Raw genomic sequence first — 17,817 nt, forward strand, 5'->3', positions numbered from 1 at the left:
TCAATTTTTCAAATCAAGTCCGGTAAAAAATCGGGAGTAAAGGTCCAAAGGTCCGACCCGAGTGGGAGCCAACAAATGTGCGACTTACTCCTTCATAGCCGCCACCGGAAGTCTCTTCTATGTTCTATGTTAAAGCCTCCTTAGGCATTACCTTCCAAACCCATGACTGTTACCATCTCGAAGGACAAGGGCAGCTGGTACATGGGAACACCACCATCTGAAATTTCCCCTCCGAGTCACTTACCATCCTGATTGGAAATATATCGCCGTTCCTTCACTGTTGCGGGGTCAAAATCCTGGAACTTCCTCCCTAACAGCAGTGTAGGTGTGCATACAACACATGGACTGCAGCGGTTCAACAAGGCAGCGCACCATCACCTTCTCAAGGGCAGTTAGGTGTGGGCATTATTGCTGGCCTAGGCAATGATTTCCACATTCCAATAACAATTTTTTTTTAAATTAACCTGCCTTTTCACTCATTACTGCTGAGGCATTCACCCGTACTTTTCACCTCCTCAAAACTCAACTTATCTAATTCTATCCAAGTTCACCACTCTGCTTCCACCCACCAAAGATTGCAATGTATTCAGTATGCCAATATCCATGACCTTATTCTCTCAATTCCCTGCACCTTCATCACCTCCATTATTGACAGGCTCCACCGACTCATGTGCCCTTCCAATTCAATTTCCAGATTTCAACCATCTCACCCTCCCATCCTACCTCAGGAAACCCTTTCAGCCTCGTCCTCGGCCACGCAATTGACTCTTCTGACCTGGGTGTACTCCTTTCTCACCATTATCTTTCTTCCATTATTACTTGGTGCTTATTGTGCCTATTGGGCATATATCCTCTGGAACTCCCTCCCACGATACATCACACTTTGCTACGTCCTCTCTGATTTCCAACAACTTTGCATAACTTTCTTTGTATGCCATTCAGCCACATACCCAACTTGCCAGCTCTTCTCTCCCACTCTGTCTGTTTCTCTCTCCATCTGCCACGTGTTCTGCAATCTCTTTTGAATTAAATGATTGTCGTAGAGATATATGTTGTCGATAGTGTGCCAGAAATTGTTCAGCAAGGTTGACAACATATCGGTTATTCAGCAACTGAAGTCAGCTTCTTTTTATTTATGTTGCTTTTACCTGTATTACCTTGTAGGTTCTGCAGGTCCTCAAGGCAGTAAAGGACTGGATGGGAAACAAGGATTATCAGGAGGTTCAGGTGTCCCAGGCACTCCAGGTACAATTCTGCTTCCCATTCACTAAAACCCACTCTCTGCAGGAAATTCTGGGGAGCTGGTCCTGCATTGCTGGCATTACCTGCTAAAGGTGCAGTGAAAACACCATTGACATGCATACATGGAGGTTCTACGAAAACAGTAACATCGGTAGAGAGGGGGCGGATTTCTCACCTTTTCAAATTATTTGCAGATCTGAGCCCCACTTATCTCTGTTTAATGGTGGGTTATTTTGCACTGCTTCATAATCGAAATAAAAGTTATTGGTTTCGGGGTTATTTGTACAATTCAGTTTACTCAGATGGAGCCCTGAGTAAGAGGGGAGCGCATGAAGATTTCCAGCATGGAAGTCAGTACGTCTGATTAGCAGCCCCTTGTTTAAAGCAGTAAATATACTCATTATGGAGAGCATTTTTATTCATCAAATTGTTAATTATAGGGATTTGCAATAAGAATAAGAGTGAGCCTCTCAGTGTTCACTTTTATAATGGAAGCGTTCTGACAGCCTGGAGTCTGCACGTGTGCAGTTAAAGGTGGAAATCCAGAAATGGCTGTCTGAGATAACCTGTCATTAAAGTGCTACAGCACTCCTCTACAGTATTCCAGTCAGTGGAAGCATTGTTTCAGAACCCCAATGGTCTACTCTGTTACCTTTCATTTGGCAGCAAAGCTATCATTAAATGCATGTTGCCCACATGTGCGTAGGTTGCGCACCAGAGACACGTGCTATGTTATCAAAGAATAGCCCTTGTGTCTGAGTACCCATCCTCTGGTTTGTCATGGTGGCTCAGATGCAGATGACACAGTGCACTGCCGCAGAATGAAGTCATCATGACTGCTGCCCGGATGCCAGCTGAGCACTGAAGAATGGATTCTCTTTAGGTGAGATACGTTGAGTTGACATGAAAAGTGACTTGCAACCAGCCAGTGGTACCCGATACAATGGGAAAGCCTTCAATCCTCACAATGCCCACATGCTCGTTCATGCTGCTCTTCTCTGGCAAAAGAGACTGGCATGTTTTCAGCTCTCTTGAAATATAGGCCCTCAGTGACCCTCTTATGCAACTGTGGATAACAAACTAAGAGATGTTTCAATTATTTCCAGCTCAGGTGCCAGGTGGCACCAGCAGTGCCAAGGCACCACCCTGCCCAAAGGGCATGCAGTTGGGGGCACCCGATCCCTGGGAGAACCCCAAGAGTGCCATTCCACCTGGTCCCCTTTTGTGGGGACCAGTGCTGAACGGCACTCACCTGAGGTCTCCGAGGGAAAGGGGATGAATCCCAAAGCCTCAGACACTTCAGGAATCTGCACATTAGAGTGAGGCTAACTGTCTCACTCTAATATGCAGATTTGCCAAAAAGTGATCCCGCCCACAATGGGAGGGATTTACATCACAACGTCGAACGAGATTGTGATGGATCTCCCGAGACGTTGCGAGCTGGTTAGATCCTGGGAGCCGGTTCACCTGGCGTTTAAAAGGTCACGCTGCGCTGTGGCGAGCTGCTATTCCTGTGCAGCATGACTATTGGATCGTGCCCAGAATGTTCTTTAATGCAGTTCTTTAGTTTCATGCAGTTTGGGGTTTTGGTAATACTGTAGATGTGAGCAGCAATGTATAAGGGTAGAGATGAAGAGCACTCATGCTAAATTCTTCTTGCTGCTCCTTTTTAACACCAGCAGTGAACTATTTAAAGTAAATCGATTTCACTTCTGACTACTCCTATGAGATAAACATTGCAAGATTTTAGTCCTTTTTTCTTGATATCCCAAATCTGATATAGGAATGACAGGACGGCGTGGTCGACCAGGACCAACAGGTCCGAAGGGCAGGCAAGGACGTGATGGTATTCCAGGTCTTCATGGACTAAAAGGAGATCCAGGTGAACAATTCCTGTTAAAGCACTTTGAGTTCATCTCAAAATACATTTACTATCATCTGGATGAGTTAAACAATTCCCTTTTCCCTTTGTTTGGCCGAATATATCAGATGGATAACCAATAAACAAATACTGATAGCCTGAACTCAAGCAACTACCTTACATTAAATTCTGAACCAAAATGAACATGTTGCAAGCTGAGCAGCTTCACTAAGTAAGGATTGTGGGTCTGGAATCCTCAGCCCTCTTTTAGCAGTGGAATTGTGGCTGGTGACACCCAGTCCTGACCCACCAGAGTGTCCAAAGTCACTTAACCTGCGTGCATTTGGTAAATTCCCGTACCAATCTGAGTTCATTTTCAGGTGGGACATGCAGCAATTTCAAGCAGCCCACTGCCAGTCAGAATCATTTGTTTAAACCTGTGAATAATTAGCCCCTTTTATAAGGGCGACGTCTCTTTTGTCTTGCTTTTCCTTTGGGTGAACCATACCTGCACTCAAAGGGGATCCCAGTTCTCACTTTCAACCAGTCTTTACACTGAGATGAGGGTTCTTGAACAGGAAATTCCCCTCAGCCCCGCATCTCAGACCCCAACCATCACAGTGCCAGATTTGGGCAAGATATCGGTTTCACCCATCCCAGAAGCTGAAAGAGATTTAGATCAGCTCTGCTATAAAATCTTCGATAATGGATTCCAGAATTTTCCAAACTACCCACATCAGGCTTACGGGTGAATAATTCCCTGTACTTCTCTACTTCTGTAATAAGTCCACAGAGGCAGAAGTCCCTTCACCAGAATTTCTTTTTATTAACAAAACCAACAGCAGTACAACCAGGTGCATTCAGCTTGCTGTCTACACTGGGAGTGCAGAGGATCTGACACTCCCTGTTATATACAAAGAAGAGGTTCCCTGATTGGGCCACTAATCAGGGAACTCGTATTCCAATTGGCCAATCTCAAAGGCCTGGTCTCAGTCATTACATCTTCCCTTTTTAGCACACAGCTAAATTGCTGGCTTTGAAAGCAGACCAAGGCAAGCCAACAGCAGGGTTCAATTCCCGTACCAGCCTCCCCGAACAGGCGCCGGAATGTGGCGACTAGGGGCTTTTCACAGTAACTTCATTTGAAGCCTACTTGTGACAATAAGTTTTAAATAAGCAGCAACCTTATGTTTCTGCCATATTTATTTACTCTTCACGCCATAACCTCTCTAAGCACAATAGAAGCACAGTTTTAATTGAAATCAGAACCCCCCCCCCACACACAAACACCGTTGTCCAGTATGAAGCTAACTACAGATTTACCCTTCCTTACACATAGACACCGAAATAAACCCACTTAAAACTATACCTTGGGCTGGATTCTCCACCCCACCGCGCCATTTTTCTTTTTCACCCCGCCAGCAGGATGCTCCATTACGCCAGCTGCTCAATGGGGTTTCCCACTGTGGGGCAGCCCCACGCCGTTGGGAAACCTCCGGGGTGCCGCCAAAACGGAGCTTCAAGCCGGCGGAGAATCCAGACCCTTATTTCTAATATTCACCAATATAAATATAAATCTCTTGAAACTAACTGTGTTTTCTTGACAATGAGCTCAATGAAAATTAAAGTTTGTTTTATTTCAAGGGTGCAAGAATTTAGAATGTCAAGCTTTGGTGATTTAGTTGCCATTCAAACTAAATGCAGATTCTCCCTTCTTCACTTCCTGTACAGGTTTTCCTGGAAGAGGATCTAAAGGCCAGCCAGGCTCACCAGGCCCATCAGGTATGATTAAAAAGTACATTGTGCCAATGTAATGTAAGTGGGTAATATCCAAATACATGTTAGTGGCAGGAATCTGCGCATTAGAAAATTATAGGCCTGCCCTCCATGTATTTTACGTCTGCTGATTTCAATTATTGATAAGTACTACTGGTCGAAAACTGTCAGTGCATGCTTGGAAAATTACCCCGTGTATTTCACGGTGTTGTTCACTTATATCTGAAATTAATATTGTTCTTCAATTCAAACAGGTCTCAAAGGAGATACAGGACCTCCTGGTGATGTGATGGGCGAGGGCCCTCCTGGCCCACGAGGTGACCCAGGCCCTCATGGAACCCGAGGCCTCCCTGGTGAACCTGGGCCACCTGGTCCTGCAGGAATGAGTATTCAGGGTCCCAAAGGAAACAGAGGCCTACAAGGCACAGCTGGGCCTGCGGGTAAACTCTATTTGCATTATTTAAAACATTAGGGTAGCTGTTTTGCCCACAAGCATGGGGAGGGGTGAAGGAGAAATCAAAACCTAGAAATATGTCAAATCCAACCATAGCCTGCCTCAGAACTTTAATTTTCTGGTTTTAACACGGGTGCGATGGTGGAGGGGGTGGGGGGTCCCAAGTGACCAAATTGCTCGAAGGAAGCAGTTCAGTTGGTAACAATTGCTAAAGAGAAATTCACTGCATCAGGGCTTCTGACATGGGCTTACGACTTAAGAGCCTGTTGGGAAATTCTGCACTCCCAGCCTGTACTTTATCAACGAGAAAACTAAAGTCATATTTGCATCAAGGATACAGATACAAATGATTAGATAAGAGAAAGAGTTATAAATGCTACTCAACCGAAGGCTAACTTCCATTGTGATGTCACAGAGTGTGTAACATTGCCAGGTTACCTCGTTAGCCTGAGGTTAACGTTGGTTCATTGGTTAAGTTGTCACCATGACGGCCAATGAGTCATTGGATATTTTATATTTTTTGGGGGTGATTTTTGAGCCCTTTTTAGCCGTCAGTGAGAATGGAGAAGTGGGTGCAAAATCCGGAGAGAATCAGAAAACGCAATTCTCTCTGGCGAGATCCTGATTTCTGATTTCCAACCCCTTTGTGGTAGAGTAACAGGCAACACGCCACCGGAGCCCGGGGACCTCTTTTTAATACATTTTCACGTCATTGGTGTCCCGGGAGCCAGGTGAATCCGGCATCCGGATATTTAAATGAGCTGAAAGGCATCCACGCCAAGCGCAATGGGCCCGGTGAATCGCGCCCCATGTCTTGGTTATTTTGGTGCAATTTTTAACTGAAGTTAGTTAATTGGTTCAAAATATTGTAGAATTAGAAAATCAGCCGGAATAATTATTTTTGGAAATTAATTCCTTATGACTATTTTCTGAAACATTTATTTTCGGTATGAATGTGTACATGCGCATGAGGGACAGAATGTAATGCCGCCTTCGAGAATAATAATCATAATCTTTATTGTCACAAGTAGGCTGACATTAACACTGCAATGAAGTTACTGAGAAAAGCCCCTAGTCGCCACACTCCGGCGCCTGTTCGGGTACACAGAGCGAGAATTCAGAATGTCCAAATTACCTATCAGCACTTCTTTCGGGACTTGTGGGAGGAAACCCACGCAGACACGGGGAGAGCGTGCAGACTCCGCACAGACAGTGACCCAAGCCGGGAATCGGACCTGGGACCTTGGAGCTGTGAAGCAACAGTGAATAGGCGAGGAGGTTGGCCTGGGAGGGACATAGAATTGTGGGGGCAGTCAGAGGGGCGACTGTTGAAGCCTTCATCACCTTCCCAACTCCCTCCAATTAAATCGGGAGTATAGAGTTTGAATATGCCTTACCAAGGCTAATTAAGGCCTTCAATGTTCAATTTAATTATAGCTGTGGCAAATACACTATAGAACATAGAACACTACAGCGCAGTACGGGCCCTTCGGCCCTCGATGTTGCGCCGACCTGTGAAACCATCTGAAGCCTATCTGACCTACACTATTCCATTTTCATCCATATGTCTATCCAGTGACCACTTAAATGCCCTTAAAGTTGGCGAGTCTACTACTGTTGCAGGCAGGGCGTTCCACACCCCGACTACTCTCTGAGTAAAGAAACTGCCTCTGATATCTGTCCTATATCTATCACCCCTCAATTTAAAGCTATGTCCCCTCGTGTTGGTCATCACCATCCGAGGAAAAAGACTCTCACTGTCCACCCTATCTAACCCTCTGACTATCTTATATGTCTCTATTAAGTCACCTCTCAGCCTTCTCCTCTCTAATGAAAACAACCTCAATTCCCTGAGGTTGTTTTCCCTATGTAAAAGCTGGCAGCCTCCCTGCAGGCTGGGTGAGGGAAGACGGTCCTGGTCAGGAGCCCTGTGGACTCACCTCCTACCCGGCGGCAATAGGAGCCCCCACTGAAAGCTTCCCACCCGCCTTACCTGATGCCCTCACTGAGGCTTGCATGATTGACCTAGTGAACCCCGCAAACTTATCTTCATTCCAGGGCCTTCATCATCTTTGCTGGTGTGGGCCTGCTGCAGTTCCAGAAGTGACCACCACTCCGGTGGCACTGTTGGGGCTGAAGAGCTGGAAGCCCTCTAATTTACCAAACATTCTTGGAGGCAAGACCTTCACCCTTTCTCGGGCCACGAACCCAGTTAACTAACTACACCACTGAATTCCATCAGAACCTCCAAAAATGGCCGCAGCAGTGTTGCCACCAGCTTTCCCACCAGTGGTATCTGCTGTAGCCATTGAATTCAACCCAATGCATCAATATTTAAGACAAACACAAACTATATAAAAATGGAGTGGGAAATATTTGTCTCTAAGTAAATTGGTCCCTTTTCTATGTTGTTTAGGTCAGCGTGGACAGAAAGGATTAATTGGACAGCCGGGGCCAGATTTTCTAAAAGGGGATAAAGGCTCATCTGGTTTACCTGGATTTCAAGGCAACTCGGGTGACAGAGGGGATCCAGGTGCAAATGGACAACCAGTAAGGAATTTGTAAATTACATTATTTTTAGCATTTTCTTGTGTGTATCTTAAAAGTAAAGTAGTCATAGTCCCAGATGACTAAAGGCTGCTTTCCCTTTTGAGGGGGGGAGAGCTGACTGATGGTGATTTAACCTGAGGACCACCACACCTCAGGTGAAGAGCAAGGTTGAAAAGGCAGGGCCTTCACGAATGACCTCAGCTGGTCCAGGAATTGAACTCAGAGCTGCCTTGCTCTGCATCACGAACCAGCTGTCCAGCCAACTGAGCTAAACCCCCACCTGAGGAAAAACGCAAGTTATATTCACAAAGCTATCCACACACACAGGCCCCCCTACCGAAACCCATTTTTAGTCGTGTAGCCCAAACCAATCCATCCCCACGCTCCCTACCATTTCCTACAATTGTTTTAAAACATTCCAAGACCCGTACCCCATATGCAGGGTAGCAGATATTACAGAATTATACAGACATGCAACAGGAAAAAATGAATAATAAAAACACCCAGCATACAACTAAAACTCAGCCATGCAAGTGAACCCACCCAAATCCTTCAAATATCCCCCAGTCCATGTTCCTCAATAAAGTCACTTGCCTCCTCCGGTGTATCAAAGTAATGTTCTCTACTCCCCTGCGTGACACACCAGCGAGCCGGGTACTACATTCCAAATCTCACCTTGTTCCTAAAAAGAGCAGCCTTGACTTTATTAAACCCGACCCTTCTTTTTGCCAGTTCCGCTCCCAAGTCCTGGTAGATTCAGACATTATGGCCTTCCCAGCTGTAGTCCAGCGTCTCCTTTGTCCACCTCAGGACCTTTTCCTTGTCTAGGTATATATGAAGCCGTACTATGATTGCCTATGGCGGCTCCCCAGCTCTAGGCTCCTTCCTCAGTGACCGATGGGCCTAGTCCACTTGAGGAGGGCATTCAAAGATCCCCTCCCCCATCAACATTTTGAACATATTCACCACATATTCTGTGGCCTTTGCTCCTCCGATGCTCTTGGGAAACCCCATGATCCTCAAGTTCTGTCGTCTGGAATGGATCCCTGAGTCATCAACCTTGGCCCTCATCATTTTTTGCCCCTCTGACATCATCAACAACTCTGCCTTTAAGGAGGCAAGCTGATCCTCGTGGTTGGGAACCATCTCCACCTTCTGGATCAACACATTCTGAGCCTCCAACCTGTTCCACCCTCTCCTGGGCTGCCCAAATTGGTTCAGTCAGTTCCACCAAGTCTCCAGTGACTGCCTGCCTTTGCTTTTTAAATTCAGTCAATAAGGACTCCACCAATTTGTCTGTCGACCGCTGAGCGGGCAACGACGCCACAGGTCCCTCCGCCATGTTTTCCCCTCCTGTGCCACGAGTGTCCTTTGAGTCCAAAGAGTGCCTCTTATTCAACACACTCCTCATTTCGTAACTCATCGATATCTTTTACTGGAGGATAAATCTTAGTTCTTCGACTGCACCTCTTTTCCACCTGCATAACCCCCGCAAAACGGGCAAAAAGGGCCGCAAAATTAGTCCATTAGGCAGGAGCCACCTTACGTACAACCACTCACTTCATGGCCGCCACTGGAAGTCCCTCCCAACATGGATAATGGGGGGAAATGGAACGTGAGTTCTGCAAACCTGAATTTTTGAAGGTCACTTCCAAAATCCAAAGTTGCGCATGTGAAGTTTCCAAATGTATGCAGCCTGTTCGTAGCTCCCTATATCGTTTTCTACCCATTATAAGCTTCAGGTTACCCCTTCAATCTTCCATTTATTTGAGTTTCCTCTCCAGCGATAGCTTGGGGCAATGATGGAGATTAACAACAATGGTTGATGGTCTGCAGGACTCAATATTAGGTGTGGTCTGAGTAGCAGCGTTCTGTATCAGTTGTAGTTTATGTAAGACAGTGCTTGAGACGTCACAGAAAGAACATTGAAAGAAAATCAAGTCCTGAGATGACAGATGTGAATTGTTGGTTTCATCTGAGTTTGGAGTGAGGATTGGATATGCAGAGGTCTCCAAATTAACCCCTCCAGTTGGGGAGCTGGGGTCTTGAAATATTTTCTATTGCAAATTGCATACTTGCCAACAGTTCAGAACTGAACAAAAGCAGTTTTACAGTGGACATTCATAGAACATACAGTGCAGAAGGAGGCCATTCAGCCCATCGAGTCTGCACTGGCCCACTTAAGCCCTCACTTCCACCCTATCCCCATAACCCAATAACCCCTCCTAACCTTTTTGGACACTAAGGACAATTTAGCACGGCCAATCCACCTGACTGTGGACTGTGGGAGGAAACCGGAGCACCCGGAGGAAACCCACGCAGATACGGGGAGAACGTTCAGACTCCGCACAGACAGTGACCCAGCCGGGAATTGAACCTGGGACCTTGGCGCTGTGAAGCCACAGTGCTATCCACTTGTGCTACCATGCTGCCCATTCATTCATGCTTTTGAGATGATTTTTAATTTATAGAAATTGATAAGTTGGAAGAGGATGGGGAGTAAAAATGGGAGGATTCTGATTCTCAATCCAGACAGGGAGAATCATTGGCAATTTGAATATGGTAATAAATCTGGTAGCCTTTAATTTAACCTGCTTTGCAAGTTTTACAGTGGGCAGACAGGTTTCCCAGGCATCGAGACATCAGACAGCTGAACCACAGCGAGAATGACTTTGAGGGAAATGTAAGTGTCTTCATGGTAGGCTTAACTGGAGTGCTTCCCTCTGGCCGCCAACACAATCGTACGCTCACACACTCTGTATCTCAGTACGAGGGCGGCACAGTAGCACTGTTGCTTCACAGCTCCAGGATCCCAGGTTCGATTCCAGCCTGGGTCACTGTCTGTGTGGAGTCTGCACGCTCTCCCTGTGTCTGCGTGGGTTTCCTCCGGGTGCTCCGGTTTCCTCCCACATGTCCCAAAAGACGTGCTGTTAGGTGAATTGGACATTCTGAATTCTCCCTCTGTGTACGGAACAGATGCCGGAATGTAGCGACTAGGGGCGTTTCACAGTAACTTCATTGCAATGTTAATGTAAGCTACTTGTGACAATAAAGATTATTATTATTATACAAGACTCCAGGGTTAGGAATTGGCTGCCACTCCGCTGGAAACAGACACTTCCTTCTCCTCTACCTGGGACAGGAATCATATCCACATCCCAACAACTTCGAGGATTGTGAATCAGGAGTACTTGGTCCTGTACCTTCAAGTCAAGGTCCCAATCTCCCTGCCCTGTTGGATATTAAGCCAGGCTATCGTAGGCAAGGAAACTGTCAGGTCCAAAAGACACCCACAGGACTTAAATTCCATGGTCCCCAGCTACATAAATCAGCTATGTCATTTTCCTGTTGTTGAGTGAATTTTCTTCACTGGCCAATCATTGGTGTAACATGTTAGTCAATGAGGGAAATGAATGCCCCCACCCATAGCATACATGAGAAGGTCAGGAGCGGGTGGTTGAAAAATTAAGAAATATGGAATAAATGTGTCCTGAGCAAGGGCTCTGTGAGAGGTGTGACACTTCATTAAATCAAGGCTCCCATGGTGCAGTTCACAGCTTAATTTAAATGAAACTATTATCTCCCAAAATTATTTTTCAGAGCTCAGGAAGCCTGACATTAAAAGGGAGGTGGAAACTGCCAGCTCAAGAAGCTAAGCCACAGCATTTCTTGTCAACCAGGAGGAGCAAAAGTCCTCCCATGGACCAAGAACGCCTCCAGTCTACCCTACCATGATCACAAACCTCCTCATCCCAAGACCCAGTCTCATACACTCCCACCACACCATCCACAATGGCCTCCTTCCTGCTGCCACTGCAGTCCCTCCCATTCTTCCTAATGGCCTTTCTCTCCATCCCCAGCCCCAATTTCTCACTTCCGCCCCCTTCTGGATTAGCTGGGCAGGAAATGGAATGAAATGATTACGATAAAGCCCTGCGTTTAAATTCAGGAGCATCTCCACATTCCCAGCCTTGCCAAGCATACTCTCTGCTTCCCCGCACCCACCCTGCTTCCCTGTAAATACCACAGCTATAGTTAAGTTGCCATTCTTTTTATATCCTTATGAAGAAAGCAGAAGGTATTCATGTATGCATACATAATGACACCATGGACAGTCTGACTCCCCTCACCTTTACTCTAATCCTTATAGCTGGAGTTGTAACTTGTATAAATATCGGTGTTGTTGTTGGAATGCGAATATTGCCAGAGGACAGTAACAACATTTAATAGCCGGCAAGGGAATGTACCACCAAACATTGTTTGCTTTAGTTTATATAAAGGTGATTTTCTAATGTACGCTGCTGATGGAGACATGTTCCATGACCACCTCACCTCTCCACTCCCAACAGACAGAACATATTTTTTGATTGTTCTCTTCCTTCAATCCTACAGGGAGTTCCTGGCACTTCAAGTCAAGGTCCCAAAGGCGTGAGGGGTTCATCCGGGACCCCAGGCTTTTCAGGTATTCCTCATGTGTATTTGTGTTTCTGCTACATTTAACAATGTTGTCATTTCTGATGAATACTACAACTCCAGCATGAACTTGCAATGATCTGCAGACTTTGCTTTCTGCCAAAGGTTCATTAATGTGGCTTCCAGCATAAATGTATCCTTTTGCTCTGAGGGGAGCACGACGTACAATTATATAGCACCTTCCACGTCCTCAGGACATCCTGAAACACTTTACAGCCAATTATATAAAAGCAAAATACTGCAGATGCTGGAAATCTGAAATAGAAACAGAAAATGCTGGATAAACTCAGCAGGTCTGGCAGCATCTGTGACGAGAGAAACAGAGTTAACGTTTCAGATCTAAATGATCTTCCTACAGAATAATTCTGTTCTTTTGAAGTGTAATCACTATTACAATGGGGGAAAAGCTGCAGCAAGCCCTCACAATCCGCAGTGTAAGAAGTTTTAGAAAACCAGGTTAAAGTCCAATCGGTTTGTTTGGAATCACTAGATTTTGATGCGTTGCTCTTTCATCAGGTGAGTCACTTGCTGCCAAGTTTCCATTTGCATTGCAATGACATTAGAGCTAGGAAGATATAGCTCAGTGCCATTTGCCTGGTGTTCAGGCACTTGAAACTCTACAGGGAGCATAATTGAGGGTGTATTTTAATGCCATAGTGAATGGGTAGGTAGACTCTGATGGGCTGGTTGGGCTAAATGACTTGTTTATGTGTTGCGTATTTCATTTAATTCTGATTTTAATAATCTTTCTATTTAACCTCGCAGGTTTACCAGGTGACAAAGGAGTCCGAGGCCAGGGTGGAGATGCAGGCACACCAGGATTGCCTGGGCAACCAGGTAACTTAGAATCATAGAATTTACAGTGCAGGAGGAGGCCATTCGGCCCATCGAGTCTGCACCAGCTCTTGGAAAGAGCACCCTACCCAAGCCCACACCTCCACCCTAAGCCCATAACCCAGTAACCCCACCCAACACTAAGGGCAATTTTGCATACTAAGGGCAATTTAGCATGGCCAGTCCACCTAACCTGCACATCTTTGGACTGTGGGAGGAAACTGGAGCACCCGGAGGAAACTCACGCACACACGGGGAGAACATGCAGACTCCGCACAGACAGTGACCAAGCCGGGACTCGAACCTGGGACCCTGAAGCTGTGAAGCAATTGTGCTAACCACTATGCTACCGTGCTGCCCACAACTTCGCAGATTAACAGGAGCAAAGAGTGGGGATGAAAATATTGAAGTAATTGGTCATGAACTAATATTTCTTGCAAGACATTTCTTTTTGAATAGAAAGGTGAGTGTGGTAATATCCAATGTCCGGTTTAGCCCAGTTGGCTGGACAGTTGGCTGCGTGCTACAGAGCGAGGCTAGCAGCGCGGGTTCAATTCCCGTACCGGCTGAGGTCATTCATGAAGGCCCTGCCTTCCTAACCGTGTCCCTCGCCTTAGGGGTGGTGTTCCTCAGGTTAAATCACCACCAGTCAGCTCTCCCCCTCAAAGGAGAGAGCAGCCTGTGGTCATCTGGGATTATGGTGACTTTACCTTTCTGCCATGTCATATGTGGGGCGGGATTCTCCGGCCGGGTTCACCCGACAACCAGAGAATCCCGCCCTAGGTGAATGGATTTTACTGTTGTCGGCGTCTCGCCTGTGGCGTTCTTGCGGCGGGCGGGGCGGAAGAATCCAGCCCATGGTTTTTAATTCTTGAAATTCATTTTAGTGTCCTTCCAGAAACTCACTGTAAAACCTCATGCTAAGGCATGTAATAGTATCTGTTGCAATGGGGCTGCAGTATTCATTGAACAGAGCTCTGCAAAATAAGGAATCAAAGATACAAGATTGTCATTCTGGTATTCTCCGGGTCACTGGCAATGAGAAGGATGTCAATTGGTCATTTCTGGGTAAAAAGGAACTCTGGAGATGTGGGGGCCTATGTGTTTATTATAATCTTCTTAGTGGTTCATTAATTATGATGAAAAAAAAACATCTCTTTCAAAGGACCTAAAGAGATTTTTAAAAATGTAAATGTTTACATTTGCTCTTAGGTCCAAAAGGATATGAATTTCCAGAAGAGATAACACCCGTAAAGGGCGATACTGGATTCCCAGGCATGCCAGGGCCTGAAGGACCAAGCGGAAATCGTGGATCTCCTGGGCAACCTGGATGTATTGGTGCGTTCAAAACTCCATGAGCACCTGACATTTGAGTCTCACTCACAGGCAAATCCTCACCAGCACCACAATCCCACTATCAGGAAACACTGAACCAATTTTGGCCATTTTCTAAGTATGAATTGTGGGCAAAATCAACTAATTTATGTGGAGATTTTGTACCCAAAGTGAGCCTAAAGTGGGCCTGATGTCAAATTGGGCCTCACAGTACACATCACCAGTAGCTGGTTGAAATAAGCATTAGGCTCCTTGCGTCTACTAATGAAGCGTTAATTGCATGTCTCAGGACTCCTCTCAGAAATTTCTCTCACACCGGGAGGGACATATGCCAGCTATACTGCTACTTGACCAGCAGTCCTTCAATCTTAACTTACTTGAATGTAGAGTCGGGAGGGACAAGAATGCTCCTCCTGATGCAACAACAACAACTTGAGCAACTACGAGTCCACACTTATTCCCACATCTCATTATCCAACCCACTCTCATCCAGGACCAGCTGAGGGTCAGTGCTTATCTCCAATTGTTCATCAGAATTATGCTAATTATGCATAAGGCTTAATTTTGAACAAAACCTCGGATCTCCATTTTCTTATGAAATGATTGTCACAATCATTGTCACAAGTAGGCTTCAAATGAAGTTACTTTGAAAAGTTCCTAGTTGCCACATTCTGGCGCCTGTTCGGGGAGGCTAGTACGAGAATTGAACCACCCGGCTGGCCTGCCTTGGTCTGCTTTAAAAGCCAGCTATGTAGCCCAGTGTGCTAAACCAGCCATCTTGCGTATCCATTCTCAAGCCAAACAAAGGTCAAAGCAGATTTCTAACTTCATATCTGTTTGATAATGCTTTCAACCCATTCCTATTTGTTCCCTGACACTTATGCCATTGCGCTGTAGCTTAGAAGCTTGGGCACTCTGGGATCAATTTTCAAATTGCTATCTGGATGTAAAACTAGCGTTTCAGTGAAACAAATCCAGTAGTTTCTATATCGGGCAAATTGATCTGCATATTAGATTTACCTCTGGATGGCAGGTTGAATTTCTATTGCTCCCTACCTCACATCTGTACTGAAAATGAATTTTATGCTATAGCCTATGGTCTTTCTTGCCATTCTCCAGCTAAATAGGTAAAGCAGTTCAGCTAATTCCTTTTCAACTATGATGCCAGTGCTGAGCTCGAATGGCATGATTAACAGGAAGTAGCTGGGCCCATTACTGGGTAGAAAGAAATGGGACTGTCACCTGGCAGATTCATGTCAAATCATACAAAGTGTTGATTTCTACCTCAACATGTGGCTAGAAACTGGCAGCAGTGCAATATCTAGCCACTACAAACCACCTGCATTTGCTTTGATGTTATCCATTCACAACTTCAATGTACCATTTCACCATGAGCTGCGCTAATATATTCCCTCCCCAAAAGAGGCCTATTTTTCCCGTTATGACTCCTCTACAATTCATCCACGGGCAAAGCTCTCAACCATTTGTTCATCAGCTCCAGCCTCGACTATTTCAATTCTGTCCTAGTAGCCTATCCGACACCCTTCAAAAACCTCAGCCCATCAGCGGTTTGCTGTCCATATCTTAACCCATGCAAAACCCAGTTGGTCATTCCTCCTATGTTTGTTGACCTATATTGACTCAAGTCCCTTCATGGCTGCCCTTCCTTATCTTAGTATCCCTACAATGCTCGGGGAATTCTGTGTTCCTCTTCTGGCTTCTTACACATTCCCCACTCCTGTATTCGTATCAGGCTGGGCCCGAGCTGTGGAACTCCCTCCCTAAACCACACCATCCCTCTGTCTACTTTTAAGAGTCTCTTTACAATCTACTCTAACTAAGCTTTAAGTCACCCATTCAAATATCTTTGTCTTTGGCTCTGTGTTAATTTTTATGCTTTGTTCAGACACTGTGGAATGATTGCCTACATCAAGGGAACCATGTAGGTACAATGCATGATAACATAACTTTTTTCTGATTTACACACACAGGGAGCCCAGGACCACTAGGTCCACTTGGTCGTAATGGACCTCCTGGAGGTAGAGGACGTCCAGGGCCTAAGGGGTTACCAGGATTTCCTGGAGATCAAGGTAAATGAGATAAGTTTCACATAACAAGGAGTAATTCTTACAATTTTTTATTATTATTTGGGGAAGGAGGACAGTGAGAGGAAGCATGTGTCATTTCATATTTGTGACATATACAGCCGAGACAATGATATATTTGAAGTAAATTACACCATCACGTCTTTGTAATTAAGCACACCTGGGGCCAGGTTCTCTGGCATCCCTGTGGCATGTTTCTCAGTGGCGGGAGGCCACGCCTCCACAATTGGCCCCGCAACTGTCAGTAGGATTTCCCACTGAATCCACCGCTCACTGCCGGGAAACCCGCCATCGGCGGAACCGTAAGATCCAGTCGGCGTGAAAAGCCGGAACACATCGGCCATAGATTTGCCAAGTGCTCTTCAATGAAAATATTGGCACTTTATTTCAATTGGGAGAGCAACAATGGGCAGCCTGGAGATTGAGCCAGTCCCGCTGGCAGAAAGGTAGGTCAAAGTGTCATTGGGCGGAATTTTCCACTCGCGATTTTCCCACTACGTTGTGCCCAGCGCCGGGAGAGTCCTAAAGCCAGATTAGTGCTGGGCACCAAACAGTTTGACATACTTCCGGTCTGCTTCCAATGGCGTGATCAGGATCTCGTAACTTCATTGCAGTGTTAATGCAAGCCTAATAAAGATGATCATTATTATTCAGGGCAGGAGGGTGATGATCACTCGCTGTGAGGACAGCTCTGGTGCTCCTCAGGATCTGTTTAAGTTTGACTCCCATCCTTCTGCTGACAGCTTCCTCAGACACATCCTCATGACGGAGTCTGCGTCAGGGGCTATTTATTTTGGACCACTGTGTGTGTGTGTGTGGGGGGGGGGGGGGGGGGAGAGGGAAGCAGAGAGAACGGGGGATGGAGGTGCGGGCAGGTCTGTTATGAATATTAAAATGACAGAGGCTTTACATGCTTCAGGTGTGAACCCGCGACAACCTGGCATGGCAGCCAGGTTGTCTCCAGCGCCGCCAGTCGGGCGGGGGGCGGGGGGAGCCATTCTCTGGCCGGGGGGCATCGGCGGGGGGAACTGTTGGGGGGGTGGTCCGGGGGTGACGAGGGGGGTTACAGGGAAGCATTACCTGGCAGGGTTTTACGTGGCGCGGCTGTTAGCCCCCCCCCCTACCGGGCAGCATCAATTTTCTTTGTCGTAATACTGGACACATGCTCCGGACATAGCCTCAAAATC

The 17,817-nt window shown here is 46.1% G+C and overlaps 1 protein-coding gene across 2 annotated transcripts in view; it reads left to right on the forward strand.

Annotated features, from left to right (window-relative positions):
- The window catches only part of LOC119975940 (collagen alpha-5(IV) chain-like), a 255,363-nt gene that overhangs the window by 217,076 nt on the left and 20,470 nt on the right, over nucleotides 1–17,817 (forward strand). For both annotated transcript variants that reach the window (XM_038815905.1, XM_038815906.1), the window contains exons 39-47: nucleotides 1,165–1,245; nucleotides 3,026–3,124; nucleotides 4,835–4,885; nucleotides 5,134–5,319; nucleotides 7,750–7,883; nucleotides 12,276–12,345; nucleotides 13,122–13,193; nucleotides 14,403–14,528; nucleotides 16,517–16,615. In XM_038815905.1, the coding sequence (XP_038671833.1) occupies nucleotides 1,165–1,245; nucleotides 3,026–3,124; nucleotides 4,835–4,885; nucleotides 5,134–5,319; nucleotides 7,750–7,883; nucleotides 12,276–12,345; nucleotides 13,122–13,193; nucleotides 14,403–14,528; nucleotides 16,517–16,615 (918 nt within the window). The remainder of the gene's footprint in view (nucleotides 1–1,164; nucleotides 1,246–3,025; nucleotides 3,125–4,834; nucleotides 4,886–5,133; nucleotides 5,320–7,749; nucleotides 7,884–12,275; nucleotides 12,346–13,121; nucleotides 13,194–14,402; nucleotides 14,529–16,516; nucleotides 16,616–17,817) is intronic.

The sequence above is a fragment of the Scyliorhinus canicula genome, chromosome 13, assembly GCF_902713615.1.
Source record: "Scyliorhinus canicula chromosome 13, sScyCan1.1, whole genome shotgun sequence".
NCBI classification, from domain to species: domain Eukaryota; kingdom Metazoa; phylum Chordata; class Chondrichthyes; order Carcharhiniformes; family Scyliorhinidae; genus Scyliorhinus; species Scyliorhinus canicula.